The 27,037-nt window shown below is 39.0% G+C and overlaps 1 protein-coding gene across 1 annotated transcript in view; it reads right to left on the bottom strand.

Moving 5' to 3' along the window:
• Nucleotides 1–888: 888 nt before the first annotated feature.
• lingo1b (leucine rich repeat and Ig domain containing 1b) overlaps nucleotides 889–27,037 on the bottom strand; it is a 32,628-nt gene continuing 6,479 nt past the window's right edge. The window contains exon 2 of the mRNA XM_024296117.2: nucleotides 889–4,800. Coding sequence (XP_024151885.1) covers nucleotides 2,941–4,800 — 1,860 coding nt within the window. The 3' untranslated portion in view covers nucleotides 889–2,940. The remainder of the gene's footprint in view (nucleotides 4,801–27,037) is intronic.

Genomic DNA, 27,037 nt, shown 5'->3' with positions numbered 1-27,037 from the left:
CAAAGAGTAACAATGATATGGAACTAAGAGTGTGTTAGTGTTGGCTGAGTGAGCAAATGCTAGAAATTAGCGAACTCTTAATAAAATCGCATAAGTGCAGAAATTCCACGCTGTCTCTGAATGCACCAACTGCTGTAGAAAATGTGAGCATTACATTTACACAATAAAGTCATAATGAAATGTTTTGAACTAACTCTGGGATTGTTGTTGTTTGTTGTAGCCAAATGGGGAAGGAAGACAGACACTTAAAAATCCTGGTTGTAAGAGATGAAGAACAATGTCTCACCTGCAAAAAGTGGCTAGTGACTTTTTTTTTTTTCTTCCCGCCAAATTAAAGTGTTACCCGGTTTGGCGGTTTGGTGGGTGTTATTTAGAGCAATGTATATATATTTATTTGCTACCAAGAATGTGCTTAAGTGTGTGTTTATTTCCTAGCTGACAACATGTCATAACTACATGTTACTGAAAAAGATAATCAGTTTTAAAGGCATCTTGCAAAATCGTAATTTGTTTTCTAGCATGAATTAACTACTCTTGTGGTATAAAATTGTCTTTATTTTGATAGAGTTCACCCCCCCACCCCTTCTTTTTTCACAAGTTTTAAGATTTAAAACATACTCAGAGCAGACCTTGACTGTGAAACAGTTTTATCAATAGGTTATATATTTTCCTTTAAGAGGTATAGTCCTCCACGTTATGTTTGAATATTGAATATTTCTCAGCAGAAAACCAAACATAGATAAGACAACGTATTAATGATGTCACAACTTCTTGGGAGTTCCAGTGAGCTGAGCTCGTTCTTATTAAGACACCAAAAAGGTAAAAGAATCATCTTGATGACCAAGTTTAAACTCTGGTGTTGTGAAAAGCAGCATCACCGTCTTCCAGTCATGTTACATCAAAAACATTTTAATGGATATTTAATCTGCTCTTTGGGTTGCAGTATATTCAAAAACCACAGCCATCAAAACATTACTATTTTGCAATAGCGTAATGTACAAGGAGGAATAAAATACAGAAAAAATATGTATATCGCAACATTTCAATACATTTAATGACACACTTTCTTTGCAAACTGAAAGTAGCAGAAACTGTAGCTTCTTTTCTCACTCAGTGTGTTAACATGCACAGTTTTAAATTAAGGGTTAGCGGTTGAAAGGAATAGTCAGACAGAGAATTACAAAGGTTTTGCAAAATAATATTCCTATGGCCACTGGTAGATAAACAGTCAATGCAAGATTTGGAGTTCAGAGTAAAGCTACGCACACACTGCCCTTAATTGGCAATGGGTGTTCAAGTGGCCATTTTCAATAAAAAGTCTGAACACGTTTCAGGATTCTGTGCTCAAAACTCACGGATAGGTAAGCTGCTTTTTGGACTTTACATACAAAACCTGTGGTCATTGAACTTTGACCAATCAGGGGCTTGAATTTGGAGGTGACGTTTGGATTTTTTTTTTTTTTGGTGATGTTACGGTGATGAGGCTATTAGTATAGGTTTTTGATTTTCAAATTAAAATAAAACCCAGACCCCTATCCTGACACGATGGTAATCCATATTCACCATTGCAAGGATGAAACCATTTTGTGCCCAAATTGCTACATTTGCACCACTTTGACATTTCGTACCAAGCCTCTTCCAACTGTTGGAGATGTGCTGGTAAAAAAAGAAGAAGAAGAGGAAGCCCCTCCATTCTTGTCCAGTGTGAACCCTGCAAGTTTCTTGAACTTGTCAAAGGCTCAGTGTGTACGTAGCTTTAGAACAGGGGTGTCAAACTCAATCGCACAGGGAGCTGAAATCTGAAAGTGGTTTGCGGGCCGAACAGTGGGATATCATTCCCTTTACCCGTCTGGGCGGATTGGGGTTTTAGTGTTGGTTTTACCATTCCATTTGTTGTCTGGCTGTTTAACTCTGTTTTGCCCTTAGTTGTTTTATCCTGTTATGTTTACTCCTTTCCACACCATGAGTGAAAGGGGGGAAGAGGATGATGACATCCTTGTGATGTAAAATCTGTGTTTAATGAAGAAAGCCAGAAGTCATTCTAACTGATCCCTTATCCTCCATGATTGTAGTGTTGCTTCAATAAGTTAGCAAGATAACATTGGACCCTTAATAATAATAATAATAATAATAATAATAATAATAATAATAATAATAATAATAATAATAATAATAATAATAATAATAATATAATATGATCTGGAGGGCCGGTTGTAATTACCCCGCTGGATGGATCCGGCCCCCGGGCCTTGACTTTGACACGTGCTTTAGAGGGTACTTTTAAGCAATTGACAGACAGAAAAACATCCATCATTTCTCCTTCCTTGTGTGCTACACCTCTGCAAGCATTTCTAGGTTTGTGTTTATTATTGCATGACACCTTTCTTGATGTAATCTTTATTCTGTACGCATGCCCTTATTTCTAACTGCTAAAATGGAATGATGGTAATTTGTGTTTACATCAGCATTTTAGACAACACAGCATTGGCTCTTACAAAGGGTACTTGTGCTTTGTTCATCCATCTCAGCAAACAGTAATGATCAAAAAACCCTTTTCCACAGTCCCTTTGTCACAAAAATAAATCTGCCACTGACAAATGGATCTCTCAATACTTTCAAATACAAATCTGCTATTGATACAAACTGTGCTTTAGTCATGTGTTACCCTCGTTTTGGGCTTCCTAAATGGAAATGTCGTGTGCATGTTAACATACTGATTTCTGCCCACAGAAATTTACAGAAATATGAGTAACGGAAATGCAACATTTCCTTTAAAAGATTCAATCCCTAAAGTTAAAAAAAAAAAAAGATTATATAGTGTAGTGTCAGGATGTGTTCATTGCTGTGCAATTTCTATTGTTTAAGTTGAGTACATGTCTTAAGCTGGGATTGTTTGCATCTTGACTGCAGTTTGTTGCTTACATGTCCCCGTCCAGGAGCTCACATGATTTTCATGTTGAACTGTACTTGTGCCTCAGTTGGACTGGTCTCCTCGGTTTCCTCCTTACGCGGCACATACTCAACCTCAATACTTGACTTGGTGTTGTCTTTCCCCCTACTCCAGAGGAATAGGATTACCAGACAGAAAAGTACCACTCCAAGGAAAGAAATAAATCCCATGGTGGTCGCAATGATTAGTGTTTTTACATCGAATGGAAACTGAACCGTGGCCCGGGTCACATTAGCACCTTCATCACTTGGCTGGTTGGAAATGAACGCAAATGTCTTGTTTGGTTGGTGAGGCCAGTTCGGGGAGTAGCTATGCACAAAAAGGTGTGCAGCTTTGGTGTCATTGCCGGCTGCATTACTTGCAATGCAAAAGTAGGTGCCATTGTCTTGGATTTGGGCGTAGCGTACCTCCAGCGAACCGTCACTTGACACGGAAAGTCTTGTCCCAAGGGTCTTGGTGGTGATATATTCCTTTTTTGGAGTAACCCAAATTATGGTGGGAACTGGATTTCCCTCAGCCTTACAACCAAAAATAACTGTAGTTCCTTCATCTACATGACTTTCTTGAACCAGGTAATCCACAATCTTTGACTTTTGGCAGACAAAGTAGTCGGGAGGGAGTGTATCTGGAAAATCTTTGAACTCTTTTCCTTCAACAATAGGAGGTGAAGCACATATTGGCTGTTGTTTGTTGAAGTTGAGCCTCCACCGGCGGCGGAAGACCCAGAGAAGACGGCAGTCACAAGCCAGAGGGTTGTCGTACAGAGCAAGGGTCTCCAGGTTTCCAACGGAATGAAAAACAGACTCTTCAAGAGTGCTCAAGCTATTGTTTGATACGTTGAACACACGGAGATGGTTGAGTCCTTTGAAAGAGTAAGGCTCAATAGCCACCAATTTTCCACCAGCCAAATAAAAAGCCTGGAGTTTCTGTAAGTTAAACATTTTGTTCCCTTCCACTGTCTGAATGGGGTTGAAAGACAAATTCAGAAAACGAAGATGTCTCAGGTGATTCATGGCTTGATATGGGATGGTGCTAAGATTACAATTTGTAATGGCCAGTGTTGTGAGATTTAACCCAAACAAGCATTTCGGTGTCATGGTATCCAGGGTCGGCATGTCAGCGATCTCCAGCACTCTTAGTCTATAGAGCCTCTTGAAAGAGTAATCTCTTATGACAGTTACATTGAGATAACGTAATCGAAGTGACAACAGATTATGCAGATGGCTAAGGGCATCGGTGGGCACTGAGGACAATTTGTGTCCCTCAATATTTAGGCTTTCAAGGTTGCTCAGGCCATGAAATGATCGAGGTGAGATGAAGACAAGGTCATTGTCACCAACTTCCAAAGCCCTCAGGTTGTATAGCTCTTGGAACATATAGTCTAGCAGAATGACAATTTTATTCTCACTTATATCCAACTGTGTGAGGTTGACCAAGCCTGTGAACACCCCCAGTTGAATAAGCTTTAGCTGGTTGTTGCGGAGACCAAGGGTCCGAAGGTTCATGAGGTTGCTAAACGCCCCTGGCTCGACGGCCGAAATTGTGTTCTCGTTGAGTTGCAGTTCCTCCAACAGAGGATAGTTAATGAACTCCTCAGGCCCCAGGGTCTTTAGACGGTTCTTGCTGAGGTCTAATAGCCTCGTTTCAGTTGGAATACCCTCAGGCAGAGCTGCCAGTCTCCGTCGATGACACACGACGGAACGCTCTTGACCGTTGCATTCACATCGGGAAGGGCAGCCGGTGGTGGAGCCAGAAAGGACGGTGCCCAGCATAAGGATCAGGATGGGCTGCCAGCATGCCACCAAGTAGCTGTGCCCACCTGTCTCCCCAAACACCATCCTTCTGCTTGCCTGTGAAGATAGAACACAACAGAGAGTAGTATTAGTATTGAAAGGGGCAGCCGTGGTGCAGTGGTAGGACAGTCGACTCCTGATTGCAAGATTGCAGGTTTGATTCCCGCCTTGCCCGCCCATGTGTCGAGGTGTCCTTGGGCAAGACACTGAATCCCAAATTGTCTCTGGTGGGAGGTTGGTGCCAGTGTTTAGCAGTGGAGCCGCCACCAGCGTGTGAATGGGTGAGTGCGTGTGTGGCTGTAAAGTACTTTGGGCCTTCAAGGAAGGTAAAAAAAAGGGGCTATACAATTATGCACCATTTATCATTCATTATTATAGAGCTGAATGGATATGAGAAACACAATAAAACTTTTCAAATTCAAACAACTTTATTTTTCTCTGAGGAGCAATTCTTGTCATGGTGCAACCAATAGATTTAAAGAAAATTGGCATCAAGTAGACATTAAAAAGCAATACTTTAGTTCCTCCACATGAGGAGAGGCACAATCCAAGTTTGCCAGTGAGATGCTTACCCAAAAGACAAGAACATTCAACTGTTAAATGCCAAATTTCAAATGAATGTGTTCCATAGCATAAGCATTTTTTTTCTTTAGACAGCACCACAAATGTCCCAATAACGCATTTACAACAGCAGACATTCAAAAACTTAGGGCAGTGTAAAGCTAGGTCCCCGTTGGCCTCTGCAATGCACATCCAAGCATTCATTTTCAATGACAAGTATACATATGCGTCTTGGGATTCCGCATTTAAAACGCTTGCGTTTGCATGTTTTTAAGACTGTTTTTGGGCTTTAAATTACAAAAACAAATGGACTTTGACCAATCAGGGACTCAGATTTTTCACTAGACTTATTTAAGACCTCCCCTTTAAATAACAGCAGTGCCAAATAATTGAACATTGATCATGGAAAAGAAATTAATGATTGCAGTTTGTGCCGGACTGGAATTATATGACTCAAAGAAAAAGTCTTCACTGCACTTGCACCATTTCAACATTTTGCACTTCCCTTTCTACTGCAAGTCCACGCACTAGTATCAAGTAGCAACAATCTATCATGTGTTGAACGCATATTTCAAGAATGCACATTTTATACATGTCCAGTGTGAACTTGGTATAAGAGTTTCTGGAACAAATTCACCTATTTCCGAGTAATAGGCCAAGACACTAGTATGTAGAACGAATTTATACTTTGAAGATTTTTAATACGGAATACACTTTAACCTTTAGTTTTTATAAGAGCCCCTATGTTGCTCCATATTCTGCACTGCAAATGTTTTTATAGTCATACCCTGTTTTTTATGCTAACTGGGACCTTTGGATTTGTGGCTAAATATACTGTAACTTGAGCTAAAATTGGTTAGCTCCTAAAAACACTTGGTAAAAAAAACCCCAGTAAAAACCCATCATTTTCATTTCTTCTGCACAGCTTTATGAAGATGCAAGCTGCATCCCCTTTCTCCTCGCATAGGGTTTCATTATGGAGCCTTTCCTCTCAAGTAATGGAATCAACCAATCAATAACAGGGCTTGGTCACACAATGTAACCACCCCGCTGCGTTTCTGACTTCTGAGTGTGCTGGAAACAATTACTGTCAATACCGCCGACACATTGTGTCTGCCAGCAAAAACCTATTTTTTTTAATTGGCAGCCAAAAAATGCTTTGATATTTCTTGATGTAGTTCCTTCGAGCGTTTGAGAAATTAATATATCCTGTGCCATTGCTTAGTTGTTGACCTTGTACTGATGTAATACACAGCTTGCTGCCAAAAGGTGATAGATGGCGAGAGACAGAGAGAAAGAGGCGGAGAGAAAGAAGGAGATTGTCAGAGGGTTTGGTGTCTTTATTTGATTTTGACTCAGGGACTCCGGCTTTGTAAAACCTTCATTTTTATCTTGTCACATTAATCATGTTTTCTAGTTGAAGCTTTTTTCTTTTAGACAAAACCTTATTAAAATTAAAATGCATTAATGCTCTAGAAAACTTATACAAATAAAAGGAAAACTGTTAATTATTTCAAGGATTTGTTCTTATTTTTCATTTCACTGCATCTCAGTTTCCCTTTATGAAGATAAATTATCATTTTAAATGAACTTTCATATTTAAATATAATTAAATTTAATTAAAAACATACAACACTAACTTTTTTTGCACCAGCAAAAATATTTTGCTTCATGTGAGCCAAAGTCACATTAATGATTCCTGATCAATTGATACCTGATGACCTTCCAAATTAGACTTCCTATGGATCTGTTTTCCCTGTTTTTCCTTCTTATTGTTTTGCCCAGATGCCTCCTACCAGGAGTAACATAATACAAAGGGATGTATTACAGTGACATATTGTTTCTTTCTCTAATGAGTTGGCATTTCTAATTATTGTATTCATATTTCTCTCAGCACATGTTCAATAACTTATATTGTATAGGATTTACTACCTAAATGTAATTGTTCAAGGCAGTGTGAGGCCATATGGCATTTACAGTTAAAACTGGCACAAGGAAAATCATTTTTCTGCTCAGTGAGTCACTTTCACTTCATTTATGACTAAAATTACTGTGCAAATAATCCTGTTAGGTTTTGTTTTCTTTAATAATTGTGAAAAGTGTTTTTTTTCCCCAAAGCCAACAGATGGTGTTATGTTGTTGTTGTGAGTTCAGCAATTTTGAACTTGCTTTGATCAGGTACCGTTTCATGGAGATACATAGGTCTGAGCTGTTTTGTCTAAATGTTTATTTTACTGAACTGAGTATTGGTCCTCCAAAACAGCAAAATATTTATTTACAAAGATCACTTTGTGAATGACTCTATATAAGAACTGGACTAAGTGACCCCTCCTCCTGTGTGTTCCAAACAGGAAATACCTGCTTGCTCCAAGGAACTAAAACCCCACAGACTTCTGCTGAGAATTAAACAGCTACATGTTTTTAAAAACGTTCTTGCTAAACCCAATGTTTTGCATGAGATATTTTTCTGTAGCCTCAGTCATTCAATGGATTTTATTTTATTAAAGAACTTTTTTTGGAGCTGACAGCTGTCCTGCGATTGTGTCCGCACACCAAAGCCTGACAAGGTTCATTCCTGATTGGCGATAATGGTTGCCATAGAAATGTTGACACGACCATTTCAGACCAATTACTGATTACTGACATCGTTTGGCTCATGCATAGCCACATTCATACCACAACCACAATGGCAAAAGTGAATTGACTTCATTTCGTTGGAGTCGCAAGTAAATTATTTTGCATATACAGTCAATGGTTTCAACCATCTTGAATTCAAAGAGAAAAAAAAAAACCTAAGAGATATTAACATTTGACAATAATCTTAAGGTTTACTAAGCATAAACAAAAACAGATTTACATGTTCCCCGATTATTCCTTTACATCCAAGATACATTGTATTGTTTTTTTCAAACCTATTACAGATAACCATGCTAAACACCATTTCCCAGTTACTGTTATGTAATCTTGTTACTCTAACTTTTTTTCCTTTTCTTAACCTAAAATAAATGGCTACATTTGTCACTTAACATTCTTATGTTTGTGCAAATATTGACAGTAACTTGAAAGTACCCCAGGACTCCTGTTACACAGTTCTGAGACATTTACAATACTTTATGGCTTTACTTTCGAGAACCCTTAACAAGTAATGTCTAATGTACTACACATGTTGAATAATTTGCACAATATTGCCCGTTACCTCAGATTCCTGTGTAAAGAGGTTGCACAATAATGGGCGCCTAACTCTTTAGTACTGGAGCAACACCTAAATAACACGTTGTTAAACATTCTGTAACTCTTTGACCTTTTACAGAATCAGCGTGAATAGACTGCATATTTTCTTTGCACCGATATGCAACACATTACTAATGTAGAGTGTTGCGTATCAATGCTAAGCAGTTTACTCACAACTGCCCTTGCAGGTGAATAGGGGCTGTCTGCACAGCACATTCTCATCCTCATGTTGTCACATATTGATGTTTTTTTAAGACCCCTTCCACAACACTTTTTGACATTCTAGGAGTCCCCACTCTGCGTTTTTTGACGTGCTGATAGTAAAATCAAGGGTCCGCAACCCTCGGGATGTATTCCTAGATGGGCACTGGTCCTCGGGACGCATCCAGTACCGATACCCTAACCCAGTAACCTAACCCATTTGTTCTTCTAACCCAGTAATGATTCGCGTCCGTTCCAGTTCGGGTCTGGTACTGGGTTTGGGTGCCGCATAGCGGTACTGGACTGGATCTCGTTTGCGGCCTGAAAGACGTTGGGAACCCGTGATTTAATGGGAACACCCAGTACTTCGATAAATGACGACTTGGGGACACCCAAAATGTCAAAAAAAGACGTGGAGGGGTCCTGAGCCAAATGTCAATATTTGACGACTTGGGAGCGAGAATGTGCTGGTCTGCGAGTGACTACTCTTTAACAGTTAACACAGTTAAAGAAATTCCAGCAGATTCTAGACAACAGCAGCTCTGCATGTTATGCAACATTTTTCGTCAATGCTCGTATGTGTTGCATATCAGTACAGAGCTGAAACGAAAAGCTGCTTTTCTCTAAGACACAATCAACTGATTTAAGTCTACTCCACAAGCGCTCCAGGACTGTAAAGTGCCGTATGTAAACCCAAAGGTGCTTTTCTCCACTTGTAAATTAATTCACAATAGTTTCTTAAATGATTAACATCCCATTCTCTCTCTTTTGTCCTTTAAGAAATGTATGCAAACGCAGTTAATATGAATAAAGTTTAGCCTCAAACACAAATATTCACCTTGTGCGTCTGAAGATTCATAACCCCTATTGCAAAAGTAAAATCTGTCCAACACATGAGACCTTCATCTATTTGCTCAGCTCCTAGACAGGACAAGAGGAAAACAAGGAAATTCTAGAAAGGGTTAAAGAGTTACTCTAGTTGAAAGAATGCCAACACTGGAGCTAAAGCTCCGGTGTTAAGGGGTTCACAATGAGTCAGTCTTAAGAGAAGTTATCTCATACTTTTAGCATTAATTACCAATCTCATCAAGTAATCATGAGTGGTAATGAAAGTGGCTGACCGTTAAATTATTGTTTGTCCTACAGCTGATGGAGTCGCTGTAATTCTTTGCATGCATTTGCAGGAAATCAGAAAATGGCAACCAAAAATGAGGTAATCAGTTCATGTCAAATTAATTATCTCCTTCATTAACAATAAATTGCAATCACTTAATGAGAACATGCATGTTGATCATGTGATTAGTCATTTAAAAACTTTGCTGTCTGAAGGTAAGACGACGTTTCCACGTATCTGTCACCTTTTGTAGCCTATATTTAACCACAAAACATCTTCCAGTAAATGAATCAAGATATTTGCCAAAAAAAAAAAAAAAAAACAGAGGCATAGTGCTAAGTGGCAGGTGCAAAGGGTAACACAGGAGTGAGAGTTCTAGTGTCAAAATAGCATAGAAGCAAGCAGAATGCTGTCAGGAGGAATGCCAGCCTTAAATTGTGTGAAAATAACACACTTCCAAAGGCATAGTGACATTTCCCAAATGGACAGATCGTACTCCCAAGTACAAATAAATGGAAAGTTTAGATGAGTGTAGGGTGTAGCTACAATTGTTGTCACCATGTCACATGATCAGGGAGTGAATTTAGATTTAGTGCACTTGTTTACCTGCAGGTTTGGTCTTTTGTGGTGGTTTGTGAATGGATAGGGGCGTAAGTCCTGATATTTTGGTTGACCAAATCCCTAACATTAAGCATTAAAGGGTTTTTGATAACCTTGAAAAGGAGCCTAGTTTTTGCTATACAGGATTCCCCCCTTATTCGCTGGTGTTAGAGACTGGAGGCATCCATGAATATGCAGAATCCACAAATATGCAGAATCCGCAAATACAGAGAACCTCCCCACCCCCGTGGCCAAAGGATGTTTGTTACCAGTACAAACTCATCAAAAACACTTCTGATCATGCTTTGTAAAACATTTGTTAAAACATTGGATTATTGCTCAACATAGAGTTTTTTTTTTCTTTGTTACTCAGAACAAAAGCGACAGCGTTTTTCATAACGCACACGAGAACGGTCACTCTGTCTCTGTGTGCCTTAAAATCAAGAGCGTGCGCTTCTTCCTTCATCAAATAATAAACACTTTATCTGGATAATAATTATCCTCCGCAATTATCTTCTTCAGTATATTAGGATTTCTTTTGATCGCCTCTGAGTAAGCTGATGCCGTTTCTCCATGCAGGGGCATGAAGAGAAGTGGGGCGCTCCTCTACACACAATGCTGTGAGGAGATACACCTCAGCAGTGCAGTAACCTTCTTCAAACGCAAAACTTTCATACAAGCGTTTTGAGTTGTCAGAGTTTTTATGACGAACTGGAAAAATCATATGACTGAAAAAAAAAATGCAAATACGTGAAACCACGACTAAAGAAACACAAATAAATATGGGAACACTGTATTTTTTATATGTTCAAGAATAAATTCTAGAATTCTGTCAGACAAGGAGTAAATTTGTGCGTAACAAACAACAAACCTTCTTTGGCATCTAGTCAAGCTTCAAAGTCATTACATAGGGACAAAATCAACATTTTTTTTACTTTGATCTTATAATATACTATCAAGAAGTATGGCATGAACAAGAAATGAAAGATAGAAATTCCTGTCTCACTGGAAATATGAACCATGCTGAGATGTTTGTTACGTTTAACCCTTTAACACCAGAGATGTCGCCGGAGACATCTAAGACATTGACATACCGCGACTCTTTGATGGTTCACATGATGAATCTGAGTCAGCTGAGGAAAGCGTTTTTCATATTAGCCGCTTTACTCCTTTAAAGAATCTGCTGGAATTAAATGAACGGCATCGATTGATGAGCTACAGTAGTCAAAAGAATGTCAACACTAGAGGTAAAGCTCCATTGTTGAAGGGTTAATGGGTTATCCTTGAATAAAAGGGTATGTCCAGAGTGTAGCATACAACCAAAATAATGCACACTTCATTCACATTCATAGCTGAATATTTTTTTGTATTTAGTTTGAGTTTACCCAATTCACAGATTGGATTTAACCATCAGGGTACACATTTGTCAAGGACTTTTTAAAACAATTTTCTTAAAAAAAAAAAAAAGAAAGTTTTCAACGGCAATAAAAGAAGTTTGAGCCTATTTGATGATGGGACTTGGTTTTAGTGATGGTACACCAATCATGCAAGCTAGTGTTACTTTGCCAAATCTGTGAAGGAAAAAAAGGTACTTTGCTATCCTTACCAGGACGCCATGCAAGATGATTTTCTGTCTTGCCTGGAAGGTTATCGTGACACAGTTTCTTTATTCCGTCCACATTCTTTAATCTCAACCAAAATTACCAAAAAAGAAAAAAAAACAGGACCAGTGTTCATGGTTTTTCTCTAGTAGTGTCACACCAATCCATACTTCTTTATTTCCCTTTTTCCCCACTGATCGGAGCTTTCTGTAGCTACAGTTTTACATCAGAGGCTACTGCTGTTTTTGTTACACACTGACTGACTGCAACAGACTGCCAGAGTGACTGGCAGCTCGTTTTCTTACCCTCCTATTTTCTTAAGGCAGAACCAGAGCACTCTAAAAAGCACAGGTCATAGGGTCAACAGCCTTGTGTCTTGGCGCTGAAGCCAAGCATGCACGCTGCACTCGGCTGCACCTCGACATCCCCGGCACAGTGATCACCACAGCAGGAAACCCACAATCCCAAACAACAGGAACAAGGCAGAACAGGGAAACAGAACTATCAACAGACAGCAGGTGAGCTGGGCACAGGATACTATAATATCATTGCTGTATATTTTTAGCTGTTTATTTCCTCTTGTTTTTGTGCAAGTTACATTTCACCATTGTATTATCTTTCAGACTCTAAATCTCTCTGGAGTGTAAGTCACCGTTGCCAAACAAAAGACATAATGAAGAAGAAAAAAAAATCATAAACAAGTCACTGAGAGAAATGTATTTAACAAAATATGTGACCAAGAAGAGAAATTTAGGTAAGAGAGGTAAGAGAATAATAGGTAACAATAATAGACGGAATCTAGGCATGCTTCAGTACCGTAACACAGCTTCATGAAACATAGGAAGAATCTCTTGTATCAGTGCAACATATCTACAATTATTAGAGTAACCATAATATAAAGAAAACACGGAAAGTCGTCTTAACTTTTCTAATCACTAAATCTGTTGAATTCCGTCTTACTTCTAAACATCTCTACTATGTGTAGTCCTACGTTCACACCACCTTTTGGCAACTGGCGTTCAAGCGACCACTTCCGATGGAAAGTCGATGTAAAAATACACAAAAAACGAGTTTCAGGCTTCCGTGTTCAACATTCTTGCATTCACGTGTCACTACCTACTAGTTTACCCTTCATTCTTATTGAACATGCATTGAAAGTTAAACCAGTGGAACTTTGACCAATTAAGATGACGTATGCATGGCCTTCTTTTTTCACTAAAGTCCCAACCGTTTAAAAAGTGATCATGAAAGACAAATAACAATAAAAGTTTGTGCCCAGATGGACTTATATGACACCAAGACTAAATCTGAACTCTTCCAGTATCCCTATGGCTTCTCCTTACCCCTTCAATTGGAGGGGTAGAGGTGTCCAAAATAGTTTTTTTAAAGGTAACTTGTAGGGACTTGTTATGGTTTTTATTGCGATCGTGATACACGTCGCCCTGTGGAGACGAAGAGCATTTCTTCAGGTGGGTGCACTCTGAAAACAGAAGTTCACATGTAAATGTAAGTAATGACTTTTCCATTTAGCATGCTTTTTAAAGTTACAAAACCAACGTAGTCGTGTACTTTCCAAGCACTGGCAGCTACACACCAACATAGATTACCGACAGATTTTGATGACGCCATCAAGGGATAGTGTCATCTGAATTTGAAGACCCTACTTTTCGAGAACTCTCCGTTTGGAGGGCTAAATATTTGGGGAGGTAGATTCTGTAGGGGAAGAATTCAGATTCAGCCCAAGTCTTTCGGAATAGAGCTGTTTAGTTAGAGACCTGGAGCAAGATTCACGAGATTTGAACCACTTTGACAATTCGCACTAAGGCCATTGGATCAACTAACTAAAGTTCTATAATTTGTTTCATTTAAAAATATGATTATTTTTTTTAATCAAATGACATGTTTGAGTTGAGTAAAACATCAAACCAAAATTTTTATTTGATGAAAACTAAAAATTTTAAATGAAACAAATTACAGAACTTTTGTTAATTGATCTAATGTTCCACTTGTTTCAGTGTAGTCCAGTGTAAACAAGCTATTGAAAAAAAGCACATTTAAGAATGCCTGTTTTGAGCATTCTTGAATGTGCATATGCCCAGTGTGTACATAGTACTTTTTCTTTGTTGTTGTCAGTAGCAAATACTGATACACACACCTACACTTCCCTCCTGCCCATCCGGCTTCTCCCTGCCCCTAAGAAAGAGGCGTCCGAAATAGTTTTTTAAGGCTTTTTTTAAGGCTAGAGCGAGGGGACTTCAAGTTCTGTGTCCCTCACCGGTACGGTGTTCCACGTCGTACTGTGCCGCGGAGGAGAAGCGCTTTTCTTAACGTGAATGTGCTCTGAAGCCCAGTAGTTTACATTTAAATGCAAATAATGACTTGTTGTTATAGCATAACTTTTTGAAGTTATGAAATCGATGTTGCGTATTTCTGACCGCTAGCAGCTCCACGCCAACATAGCCGACTGGCGACTATCAAATGGGTGGGAGTGTCGTTGAATTTGAATTTTTTCAGAACTCTCCGATTGGAGGGCCAAATGTGGAGGTAGGGAGAAGGCAAGGCAAGGCAAGTTTATTTGTATAGCACATTTCATGTACAGAGACAATTCAGTGCTTTACATAAAACTTTAAAAGAAGCAATCAAAAGAAATAGTAAAAATGTCATTCATCATCATTCAAATCATTAAAATAAAATTAAAAGAAAATAAAAAGATTTTAGGCTTAGGGGAAGAGTTTGGATTCGTCCATAAGTCGCACCCCTGGCCAAAGTATCCAAAAAAACTTGACTTCTTTTCTGAAAAATACAGTTTTAATGTTAAAACATTTTCTATACGTTTTTCTTACAATAACGACAATTATAAATGTAAAGGTGAATGGTTTCCAACACATCCATTTTCCAACTTTGAATTAGTTTTTCAACTTTTACCTTGTCTTAATAATGTAATAAAAGAATACCAACTGTGCAGCTGCACCAGGCTTTTAGCAACACAGCACAAGCTGTTTGTTCCATTGTACTTACACGTGAAGTTTCTTGTGCTGTTGCCTTTAAAAAATATATTTTTACCTCTCTTTTTCTTTATGAAGTCAGCGCTTTCCCATTCATCCTTTGTTAGCATTGAAATAGGGAAACACATGAGTGGACAAACCCCTTTTCCACTTCTGTCCCCCTTTGCATTGTCTCAGTGGACCTCAGCCTTCTCTGAGGAAAAAAAGTCTGTGCTGAACATTAGTCTTTGACTGGGTGCACAGTCTTGTGAGGTTTGATACAGGTCAAACTGTGGAAAAGGTGTGCACTTCATGGCTCACTGCGTGTCTGCAAGCCGCTTACAGACAAATGAACGTTATGCATCAGTGCATGCATGCCTTTCAGATGTTTGAAGTTATTAAATACCTTTTACTGTAAGTAATGGGATAATAATGACTATGATTTTTTTATTGGGTTTTCCACTAAAAGAGCTTTGCATAGACTCCCCTTTGTTCTTTAAAAGCATAAAACAAGAATAATTCACATAAAATACCTACATTAAGGTTAATGTCCTTCTCCTTGTTTGCTTTTTATTTTCCCTGAGCAAAGAGTCGTTGGAAATAATCATTTGCTGTAGAAAAATAGGTTTTTTGTGCCTTTACTTTGTGGTAATTATTACAAAATCTCCTTCTGGTCCTCAGAGAATTCTTAATTTATGTAGTCTTCCTTTTACATGCCAGTCCAACATTTTTGTGATTATGACAGCAGTATTCCAATTAGCCTTACCACAGTTTTATCCATTTTTGGAAGGAACAATGGGCTCATTAGCATGCCTCTTATACATAAATGGTTGGTTCAGTGGAAAACATTTCCCAAACAAGCGCTGACAACCCCAGGGTTGTTTAAACAACAGGAACGTAAAAAGGAGGAGGGAACTGGAAAAAAAATTCAATAATGAAGAAATAGTGTGTATTTTTTGTGCAGCTAAAAGTAAATTAACAGATTGTACGTGTTAAACCTACAACTGCACAGCTGTCTATTCCAACTGTAGTTTCATTGCTTATATAAAACGATCAACACAGATCCAGAGACGTTTTTTTACGAAGCTTTTCAGATCTTCAGATAAAGTTTTCAGCTAATCATTATCCTCCAGCTGGATGAGCAGTCTGATATGAGAAATCCGATGAAAACCAATCGCCCATGAAACTAAAATGTAACAGCCCTTGCAAAGCGAAAGGGAAAAAAATACTGGACTGATTATCCACCACTCCAGAATCAAACAGTCAGAAAACGGCAAAATGATTCAGTGCATAGGAATTGCTTGTTGAAATGCAGCAGCAGGGGGTCATCAAACTCTCAACCTCTCTGTTTTGACAGAACGCGTTTGACAGAAGTGTCTGGTACCCTCAAGGGCTGTCAGGTAAGAGAGACACATTTGCCTTAGAAGTTAGTTCACAGAAAAATTCCACACCCAGGATTATTTTAAGAGATCAAGGGTGGCAAGAGAAGTCGCATTAATGCATGGGAATTCTGTAGGGCAAAGACAAGTGGGGAGGGTCTCTTAAAAAGACAGTTTTGCAGCTATTGAGGCGTGTAAATGATGCATGTGCATTTTGAAGAACCTGAAAGTCATAATTAAAAGTTCCAAAGGAAAAATACATTTTTGCACATATATTCAAGAACTCTTGGACCAATAAAGCAAAAGGAATGAATCCCAAAATAATGTTGAAGTTCGGACTAAGTGTTGCCTGTCTGTTGAGCATGAAATGATCAAACTAGAAAAAGTACTGGCACTAATTTTCATAGTTATACATCTCAGGCACAAGGCCACAGATTTATAACGGACAAAAAAACCCAAGTGCAAAGGAGTTATTTATGAAATAAATCAGAGAGAAAGTGAGGCCTTAGCATTTATACTGAATAGATTTTTGGATGAATAGTTTAGCATGAGTAATACTGAAGATAAAAAGGCCCTTGAGAGTGCAAGAGACATACACTAACCATAAATGCCAGTCTTTTCTACCAAAACAGCATTAGCAACAGTGTTTTAACTGATTAAACAAAGAAAGTTTACTGTTTTTTTTCTATTTCTATTCTATTAAAATAAATGACTCTTACCAATGAATGTTCCACCCTCTGTACTCACATCAAAGTTTTGGCAGTGACTGGATGGAAAAATTATAAGCTTTTTGTCAACCTAATTAAAAATATATGGGTACATTAATGATAAAAAAAGGCATAAATATGGGGAGAAATAAGTATCACCCTAATTTATGTGTGCGTAATTCTTGATTTGTGTGTAACTTTGGATTTGTGCATGTGTAATTCTTGATTTATAACTCATATAATACATTATGTGCATCTGTGCAAAAACTTGAAAAAATACAAAATACAATTTACAAACACACAAATTAAAATTACAACAGCTCGAAACTAATTACACACACAACTCTTTAAAAATTACACACAAATCACCTCTTATGCACACACAAAACCTCAGTTACGCACAAATCTTTTGAACTTAGATTGTAAGTAATATCCCGTGAAACTTGACATTGACTTGCTTAAACAGATATTCCCAATAATTAATATAATAAACACTCTAAATAAGCGCTTTTAAAACACAACCCTTTAAACACCCGCAGATCATAGCCGACCAGTAGGCTGATCAAGTCTCGCGGTGCAATCGCAGCATTCTGCCGCCGGTCCAGATCAGAGCGGCCACCCCCGCCAGCCCGCAGCCGCCTTTTATAAAGTAAATGCACAGAGTTCTGGTCAGCAAACGCGGCGATTGCAGGCAGCACTAGCCCGCTACGATCTACGTTTATTTAGAAGGGTCAGATGCCGTCTGCTATCCCCGTGTAGGGGCTCTGTCAGGGCACGTGCTGCAGATCTGAAGTGCTCTTTTATGAAAAATAATTTCATTTTTAAAATGGATAAGTGTTTTAAAAATGCTCATTTAGAATTTTTTATATTCATAATTCCATTCAATTGTATTTACATAGCCCAATATCACAAAAACAGTTGCCTCTTTGGGCTTTATGCCAGTAATCTTACAGAGGAAGAAAGTCGGTCATAAAATATAAACAATAGCAAATTGTAAATCTAAACGGACTAAACAAAACTGGTTATCCCTGCCCTTAGACCCTCCCCCCTGGTAAGGAAAAACTCCTAAAAAAGAAAAAAACGGATTCAGGAAAAAAAAGAAGAGACCTTAGGGATGTCCACATGATGGAGAGACGTACAGGCGATTTACCAGGACTGTTAAAGAAGAATTAACTTATCTAACTCTACAGCTACATGTTTACATAGTGTAGCAGATGGGCTTCATCCAGATGGGCAGGGGGACAGCTGACAATGTGAGACGTGCCGGAGGCGAGGTCCACTTCCAAAAGCAGAGGCATATTTTAGCGCTATCAGTCTGTTTGATCTGCATTACAAACAAGATTGGAAGTTACAGATGATGGGATTATACTAACGCAGCTAATGTGTAGCGGTGTTGGACGTATTTTTTTTAACTATAATTATTTTATTTCCGTTTTGCTAGCAATATTGGGATTTTGTGTAGTCGGTAAGGTTTATTTTAGTAGTATCAGTCAGTTTTTAATGTGTTTTAAACACACTTGGGAGTCACAGGTATTGGAAATATGCTAACGCTGCTAATGTGTAGCGGCATTGGAAGTTTTTTTTTTTCATTTTACTAGAAATATTGGGATTTTATGTATCACAGTTATGTTTATTTCACTAGTATCATTCAGCTTTTTCATGTTACAAACGAGGTTGGGAGTTACAGGTGTTGGGAATATGCTAATGTGGCTAATGTCTAGAGGTGTCAGACTTTTTTTTAATGTTACTAGCAATGTTGGAATTTATTGTAATCACTGATGTTTATTTTAGTAGCATCAGTCTGATTTTTTACGTGTTGCAAATAAGGTTAGGAAATACCAATTTAGTGAATCCACTAACACTTCTAACGCAAGTAACGTGTCAGACTGGGTTTCTTTATGTGTTACTAACAAGTTTGGGTGTTAGCATAATCACAATAATGTTTGTTTTAGAGGTATCAGTCTCCTTTTTGATTTGTTGGAAACAAGGTTGGGAGTTACAGGTATACAGCTAACGCTTCCAGTGTGGTTAACATGTAGCCAAGTCTCACTGACTTGAAAGAATCTCTGACTTTTTATTTGTCTCGCTTTTTATTATTTTTATTTATTCTTCCATTCATCAAGCAAAGTGAAAGCTAAGAAATATACACAAATCCTTGTTTCTTTTGATGATTGTGCAATATTTACTGTTTATATAATCAAATCTTTGCATAATCTCATGCTATAAAGCATTTGTGAAACTAATCTAAATATGAATACCATCATTGTAAACCTAATCAATAAATGATATTAGCTTTTCAAAATAAACACCGCAGTACGTTTAAACCTTCATCTGGATTCAAAATGTATTATTCATGCTTTATTGCTGTGGAGGTATGCCCCTCATCTCCTTGTTGCACACTGTGTTCAAACCTATGCAGGACTAATGCTTCATTCAACGGAATCCCAAAGGGGCGAAGCAAAAGTGATTCAGAAAAAATTGGATCAATCAATGCCGCGCAGAGCGTGTAATTGATGCAGAGGGTGTCTCATCTCCTGTTTGGTCAGTGGACGAGTTCTACCTAATCAACTCTGATCCTCCTAAGTGCACCTAAAACTTCATGATGACAGGAAACATCCATAGTTTCATGGACAAAATGAGCAACAGTTTAGCTTTTTGCAGTTTATCTATTTTCTACTATTTGGAGAATAAAGCCCCCTAAACCAGCTACATTTTACATTTCTATCTATTTATCTAAATATAACAGTTTCTATGAGCAATTAACAATGAATAAGTTTCAATGTCAGTCATTTTGTTAAAGCAGACCCCATTTTTACATTCATTTACTAACATAAGATGTTAGTAAATGATGTTTTAGACTCTTGGTTTCTGTCTCTGAGTTTCATAGTTACAGGAGTATTATATTATTTAATAAAAAAGTTGAATACATTAATTCTTATGATTCCTTCCACTAGTTTTAAAATGTGGAAGATTCTGTAGATTTTACATTGATCCTTTTATCTCTGAAACTTGAAAATGAGTGTCATAAAACAGTCTTATGTCTCTAATGTTTGACTATTAAATCTAAATATATCATACTTTTTTTTGTTTACCTCAGTTTTTACTGATTCTTAGTTAGCTGTGTTTAGTGTTTGTGACTTATTTTTCATAATCCCCCTTTCGATTGAAAATAAAAGATCTGCATATTTAGCAAATAGCAAAAAATAGTTTTTGATGTATGAAAATAAAACTGATTTGAGGCAGATTTCATGTATTTCTGTTTACCAGTTCCATCATGGACACAAATGGTTACACAGTTAACAAAAGTTAAACTAGTAAAAAAGACAATTGTACTGAGCCCTTCAAAGGTTACAGACCCTAACAATGAGTGTCATCAGCTGTAGCAGAACTAAGATAGTTAATATATCTGTTTCTGTTGTGAAGATAAACACATTTACAGCGTTTAGTGACTAACTGGCTTCATTATTAAATCACGTTGTGGCCATCATCTGAACCGTCCTGGATCGCATTACTCTTCATTTTAAGTCGGACTCAAACAGGAAAGTCATAAGAGTTTCTCTTTGTTTAGTCCTATTTCAAAACCATTAAGATTGTATCTCAGGTAAAGGTGTATATATTTGTATAAATCAAGTACACACACGTATACGAGTTCTCCCCCAACCATTGGCTGTGAAGAGAATGGACCAAATGTGTATGATGTCACCAGAATGGCGTACTTTTGGCTCCAACGAAAATAAATCAATTCAGTGGCCAATTTTTCATTAGATGAGTGCTGGCATGTTGGAGCTAGAAGACATCACTAAGCAGCGATTGGTTTGAGTCAGTTTAAATCAACATTTTTATGGAAACCGCTCGTCAATCAAACGTTTCAAATGTCCAACTAGAGACCATTTTATTGAGGCATCTGATTGGCCAGTTTATAACTTCAATATCTTTCATCATCAAAAAATACCTTTAAAAATTAGGGTTAGCAAGAACATGTTAATAAAAAATAATATAGTTATTTTGTCAGTCCATTTCTGTAATACTACTAATGGCCCCAACTAAACACCAAATCTCCTAAATTCTGTCTTGTTAGACTGAAATTATGTCTACATGGTGTAATTTAGCTGATTTTAGACAAGTCATTTTGTTTTTTTTCTGTTGAAAATCCTATCATTTGAAGAACAGATGCTTTCAGAAATGTAATGTAAAACTACTCCCCAAAAAAGTCAATAATTCAGATAGTAGAGTTAAAGAGAATTGGTGCCTCATGAGGAATCAAGTTCTTTTGTTTTCATGTACAGCACAATAATAAAACATGTCTTCATCCTCATTCATGATTTCTTTTCTATCCAATATGCATTTAGAATACAAATAATTCCTTGTGTGTTGCTAATTTCCATTAAATTCTTGAGCCTTTAATCAAAGACCACAAATGATTACCTGGCGTTTCCTAATGGTATTTCAGAAATAGTAGTGGTTTGTTCATTGCACTGGTCAGGGAAGCTACAAACAATGTGTGGGAATTTCTCACTGACCTCCTATGTGAAGCTCAAGAGTTTCCGAGCAGCTGCTGCCCACAGCTTTATATAGGGGGTCGGTGAGGGCCACTGAGACTGAACCGGGCTGGAGAGCCAAAATAATGAAGTGGAGATGCCTGAAAGCTGCACAGAAATAAATGGTCTACATTTGTAGTGTGCCTATTAACTTTCTCCAGCTCTACAAAGTGGATCCCAATGAGTTTTGGCTTCACCCACTCAGAAACATCACTTTTTATTTTGAGAATTTATCTCTCTAAAAGCTTAGTAGGGACAATGACACTGTTGAGAATACTGGGAACAACTTGGGGGCTCGGGGTTTTACTGAAGGACACCTTCCTGCATGAATCTGGAAACTGAACCACCAGTCTTCCAAGTGAAAGTTGACAACTCTGCTAACATGACTGCCTCGGGGTGGCTGTGTATCGGATGATAGCAAAGCTGGAGGATGGATGAAGGGTGGTGCAATGGTGCAGTGAGCCATTATACTGGTATGAAATAAAGGAATCAAAAATAAGTCCACAATTTGATGGATCATCCAAACATATCCCATATTATTATTTTGTATTTTGGCACATAATATGTTTTTTTTTTTTTGTACTGCCTGAGATTTGGTAAAACAAACAATGCTTGCCGTACCCGTTGTTCATTTGCAGCAGATCTCTTTCCTGGTTCACTAACTGTCTAACAGCAGCATTACAAAAGAGTTTCTTCCTTCATTTACATCCATTCATCCTGAAAGTAGAGTCGGATAAGCTGAAAATTACACAGACCTTATCCCTTACTCACCGTCAGGGAATATAAGATGGTTTGGGCTGAGGCAAAAAGAAAAGGCTGAGTGCTGCATTACAGGCAGTTTCACTTCCAAAAAGCTTGTTGCAGTCCTTCAAAGAAAACACTCCAGCGTTTTAAGCATTCTAAAGCAAGAAGGAATCTTGACAACTTCAACTTTAACATTTCATTTTATAGTTCTTAGTACAGATATTTACATATTATTTTTTTTGGGTATGTGGCAATGAGAGGTTCCATGTGCAAAACAGGAAATCCAATATTTTTCTTGTCATTAGTGAACCAGAGGCACAAATAGTGGAACACCACTGTACAAATGTGGTCAAACAAAATGGTGAGCCAAATTTCTTTATAAAGAAATAAGAATTACAAGTTCAGGAGCAACAACAATGAAGATAAACTGTTGTCAAGAACAAGGCCAAAAGGCAGGAGCTGTGATGGTTCTTCCAGTGTCTTTGACAGGGCTAATTAAGTCCTCTGTCACGCCAACAAGAATACATAAAACGTTTTTTAAAGCAACACACACTTCTTTAATGTTGATGTCATTCTCAGGACCCAACAGTGGAAAAACACTTTCTGCACACATCAATAAGGGGTGGCTCCTAAAAGAAGAAAAAAGGATAGGAGGGGCTGGCCTTTAACCACGGCTGGTTCCCAACAGCAAACGTGGACAAATGAGGGGTGAAAGATGGGACAGAAACATACCCAAGCTGTTGTACGAGTATGGGAACTTTCAACCCTTAACACCAGAGCTGTAGCTACAGTGTCTACATTTTTTCCGACTATTGTAACTATTCACTCGTGTACACAATTAACATAATTCAAGCAGATTTTGAAAGGGAGTAGTGTACTTCAGGTTAGTGCCCTTATGTATTGCATATCGATACAAAGCCAATATGAAGAGTCGCTTTTGCTCAGGTCAGAACCAGCTGACTCACAGTGATCAAGTGATCAAGTGGTCCCTAACCAAACTCAAATCAACTTTTTTTGGCTGTTAACCTCTATAAATTAGGTTTTAAAAGTGCTGTCTGTTTGTCATTGCCAAATTTTTGACAATTTAAAATAAACTTGTTTAGTTCTTGAAAATATACATCTGTGTGCTGCCCCCAACAGGTTGAAAGAGACATTACATTTGAATTTCGTGATTGGTCAAACCACTTAAGTCCCACGTCACGATCTGCAACTCTAGTAATGAGAACAGTCCTGTTCTCCAGTCCCACCCCTCTGACTGGATTTTCACATTTCAGCTGTCAGCCTCCAACTTCTCTGTTTGGTTACCCTTTAAGTAAAGATAGCCAAACTTCCCTCTCCCCGGCCATTTCCTCTCAAGAGGACCTTGCTGCAGAAAACAACATGGCCCCAATATGACCCCATGGCCCCAGAGCATCCTTAGCCTGAAGTCCTTGACTTAAATTTGAATGAAGTATATGCTCTTCCCCTGGAAAAACACCAGAATCATGTTACAGTTAAGGTTAGGTTAGGGGTTTGGGTTAGGAATCTTCTGGTATTCCGGCTACAGTTGCGACATTTCCGCTTCCGGCTAATGATGAGTTGTGTTTGGGTGCCATCTTGCCTGCAACCAGCTCCTTCTCCTTAACTGCAGCTCCTTTGGGGGGACCCAGAGGTGTTTCCAGGCCAGCCGAGAGTAATGGTCTCTCCAGTGTGTCCTTGTTCTTCCCCAGGGCCTCCGCCCCTCCTTGAACCACCACCTTAACGTGGTGGAGGGGTTTGAGCGCTCCAGTGATCTCATGAGCTAACCTTTCTGGTGTTTCTGCCCCAGGTAGGGTGTTCCATGGCAGACAGGTCCTAGGTGACGCACCAGAAAAAGGGCGGTTGGTTCCGAACCCCTTTATGAGACATTCAATCAAAGGTTGCATCACTTTGCCCAGAGTGGCATCACTGGGGCCCTATCCTGGGGTTGTGGCTAATAGGCAAGACCCTGGTGGCCAGGCCTCCTCCCATAGGCCCTGGTTGGGTCAAGTCCAAAGGAGCTCCCTCTTCAGTAGGCCCACCACCTGCAAGGGAGCTCAGAAGGGGCCGGTGTAATGGGATTTGGGTTGCAAACCTCAGTTATGGAAAGAAGAATTTGCCCCCCAAAACCACCTAATCTTCAAATGTTGAAACTAACGTATACACTATCTTGTAAACCATTCAGGGTTCTACTTTCGTTCACACATTTGAAGTGAGCATTTATCTTTTATCTAAATAATGCATACACCACATCTATACTGATTAGGTCACATGATCATTGCACATGTGTGTCATGAGATGGTTGTCATAAAAGGCTACACCAAACTGTGGAGTTCTACTGTTTTGAGGGTTTGAGAGGAATAGTGTTAGTCTCTGGTGTGAAAACCATTTGTCTCTTGTAGTCTACACGTCTCTTCACTGAGCTCATCACACGGTTGTTGTCAGGTGTGTGTGGCCTGTTGAATGTTTCTCCACTCCTCTTCAATGGCTGGAAATGCTGATCCAGAACATGGATGACTCATGAGCAGAACACCTCTCAAAGTATTGCTGAATGTGAGGTCGAGAGCCCCGTGAGGACAATAAGCCTCCAAAAGAGCTTCCCTGAGACTGTTTTTGATAGTTTGTGTACAAATGCTTCGATTATTCAAACTGAATGCGGCAGCAGCTGTCCAAGAGGCTTGTTCTTTAGAGGTGAAGATGGTGGATGTGGAGGTCCAGGTCTGAAAATGGTGAAAATGTGGTTTGCAGTAATAAGGCTAGAAACACATATTCAATTCAAAGGCAATAGCTCTGGAGCAAATTCCTACAGTCAGGTTGGCAAATGCACACTGCCTCAAACCCCATGACACCTTTATTGTGCTGTGTGATGCAACTGCACAGTTTAGGCCTTAGTCACAACTGGCCTTATGGGTAGATACTGGCTGTCTGCAGGCAAATAAAGGGCAAACCTGTACTGGGCATGCAGGTGACCCACAGGAAATATCAAGGTCGTAGATTGGTCAGTGAATCTTTAATGAATCTTTTAAAATGGTGCCCATTTTTTCTAGGGACATGCTGCAAGGGACAGGTCATACTTAGCAAACATGTATACGACACATAAGGGTGAAATAGGTGAGACATAGACGTGTTGTATGGATTTTTCTTACAACAAACCCTGTATACTGGACAATGATCTGTCAGTGCTGTTCAAGTAGTACGCCCCTTGCACACTCCTTGAGCGCCCTTTGTCTGACTGTTAGAAGGGGAAATTAAACAGTCAGTAGTTTGTCATACAGGTTGTCCCATGGGCACTTGTGCATCACCTGTACACCCCATCATTTGCGTGCGGTCAGTAAGGAGCAAGTGTGCTCAGATTACTAATGACTAGAGTGTGGCATAAGGATACCCTACAGCATTACCCGTACAAGTGCATCCAACTTACATTATCCTTAAGAATACGTGATGGTACACTTACAACACGAACGACAATGCCCATTTTCATGACGTCCCTCAAGGGAATTGCAAGACACACCTGCGCTCCTTTTGGTCCAAAAAAGCCTTTTTTACAACAAAGGATTTAGGTCAGGGGTGTCAAACTCATTTTGATTCAGGGGCCACATTCAACCCATCTGATCTCAAGTGGGCTGGACCAGGAACATATTGGCAAAATAATCTATGGTCAACTTGCTATCTGTTGCTTTGTTTTTGTTTTGTTTTTTTCTCGGATGGAAGGAGAAATGCCTCAAACAACCTAATTTCTTCTTCTTATTATTATTATTATTATAGTTATTATTATTATTCTCTTTTTGACAACGAGATTTTGGTAATTGGGGTGTCACACCTTATAATTTATATTCTTAACAGTGTTGAGGGTGGCAGAGAACCTAACTGCATCTTAGCCAGATGTAGCATGCGCTTGCAAAAAAATGCTGTTTATTTCTTGATCTCTTGTTATGATGGTTTTTCTTTTCTTTTGCTCCCCCTAGTGGTGAAATTGCACATTGTGGCCGTATCTTTAAATGACCAAAACTCGCCACAGGAGGGCTGCACGGTGGCGCAGTGGTTAGCGCTCTTGCCTCACAGCGAGAAGGCCCCGGTTCGAATCCCGGCTGGGACCTTTCTGTGTGGAGTTTGCATGTTCTCCCCGTGCATGCGTGGGTTTTCACCGGGGACTCCGGCTTCCTCCCACCGTCCAAAAACATGCTTCATAGGTTAATTGGTGACTCTAAATTGCCCCTAGGTGTGGATGTGGGAGTGGATGTGTGTGTGATTGTGGCCCTGCGACAGACTGGCGACCTGTCCATGGTGTACCCCGCCTTCGCCCATCAGTAGCCAGGATAGGCTCTGGCACCCCAGCAACCCCGAAAGGGAACTAGCGGACAAGACGATGGATGGATGGATGGAACTCGCCACAGGAATGGGCTAGATACTTGCTTTTTTTTCAACATCCATCTGGCAGGCTGGATGTGGCCCATGGGCCGCATGTTAGACACCCCTATTTTAGACGTTTTGTTGTGCTCATCCTGTGCACCATGTTGCCTAATCAGTAGCTCTAAATGCCTAAATGCCATACCTGTGTGATGGATGTACTTTCTTGACCAATATAACAAGTATATGATCAATGTTTGAACAAAATTGCCCCATTGCATACACAGAAT

The sequence above is a fragment of the Oryzias melastigma genome, linkage group LG3 (assembly GCF_002922805.2).
Source record: "Oryzias melastigma strain HK-1 linkage group LG3, ASM292280v2, whole genome shotgun sequence".
Taxonomy (NCBI): Eukaryota; Metazoa; Chordata; class Actinopteri; order Beloniformes; family Adrianichthyidae; genus Oryzias; species Oryzias melastigma.
This window is presented reverse-complemented; position numbering and strand designations above follow the sequence as displayed.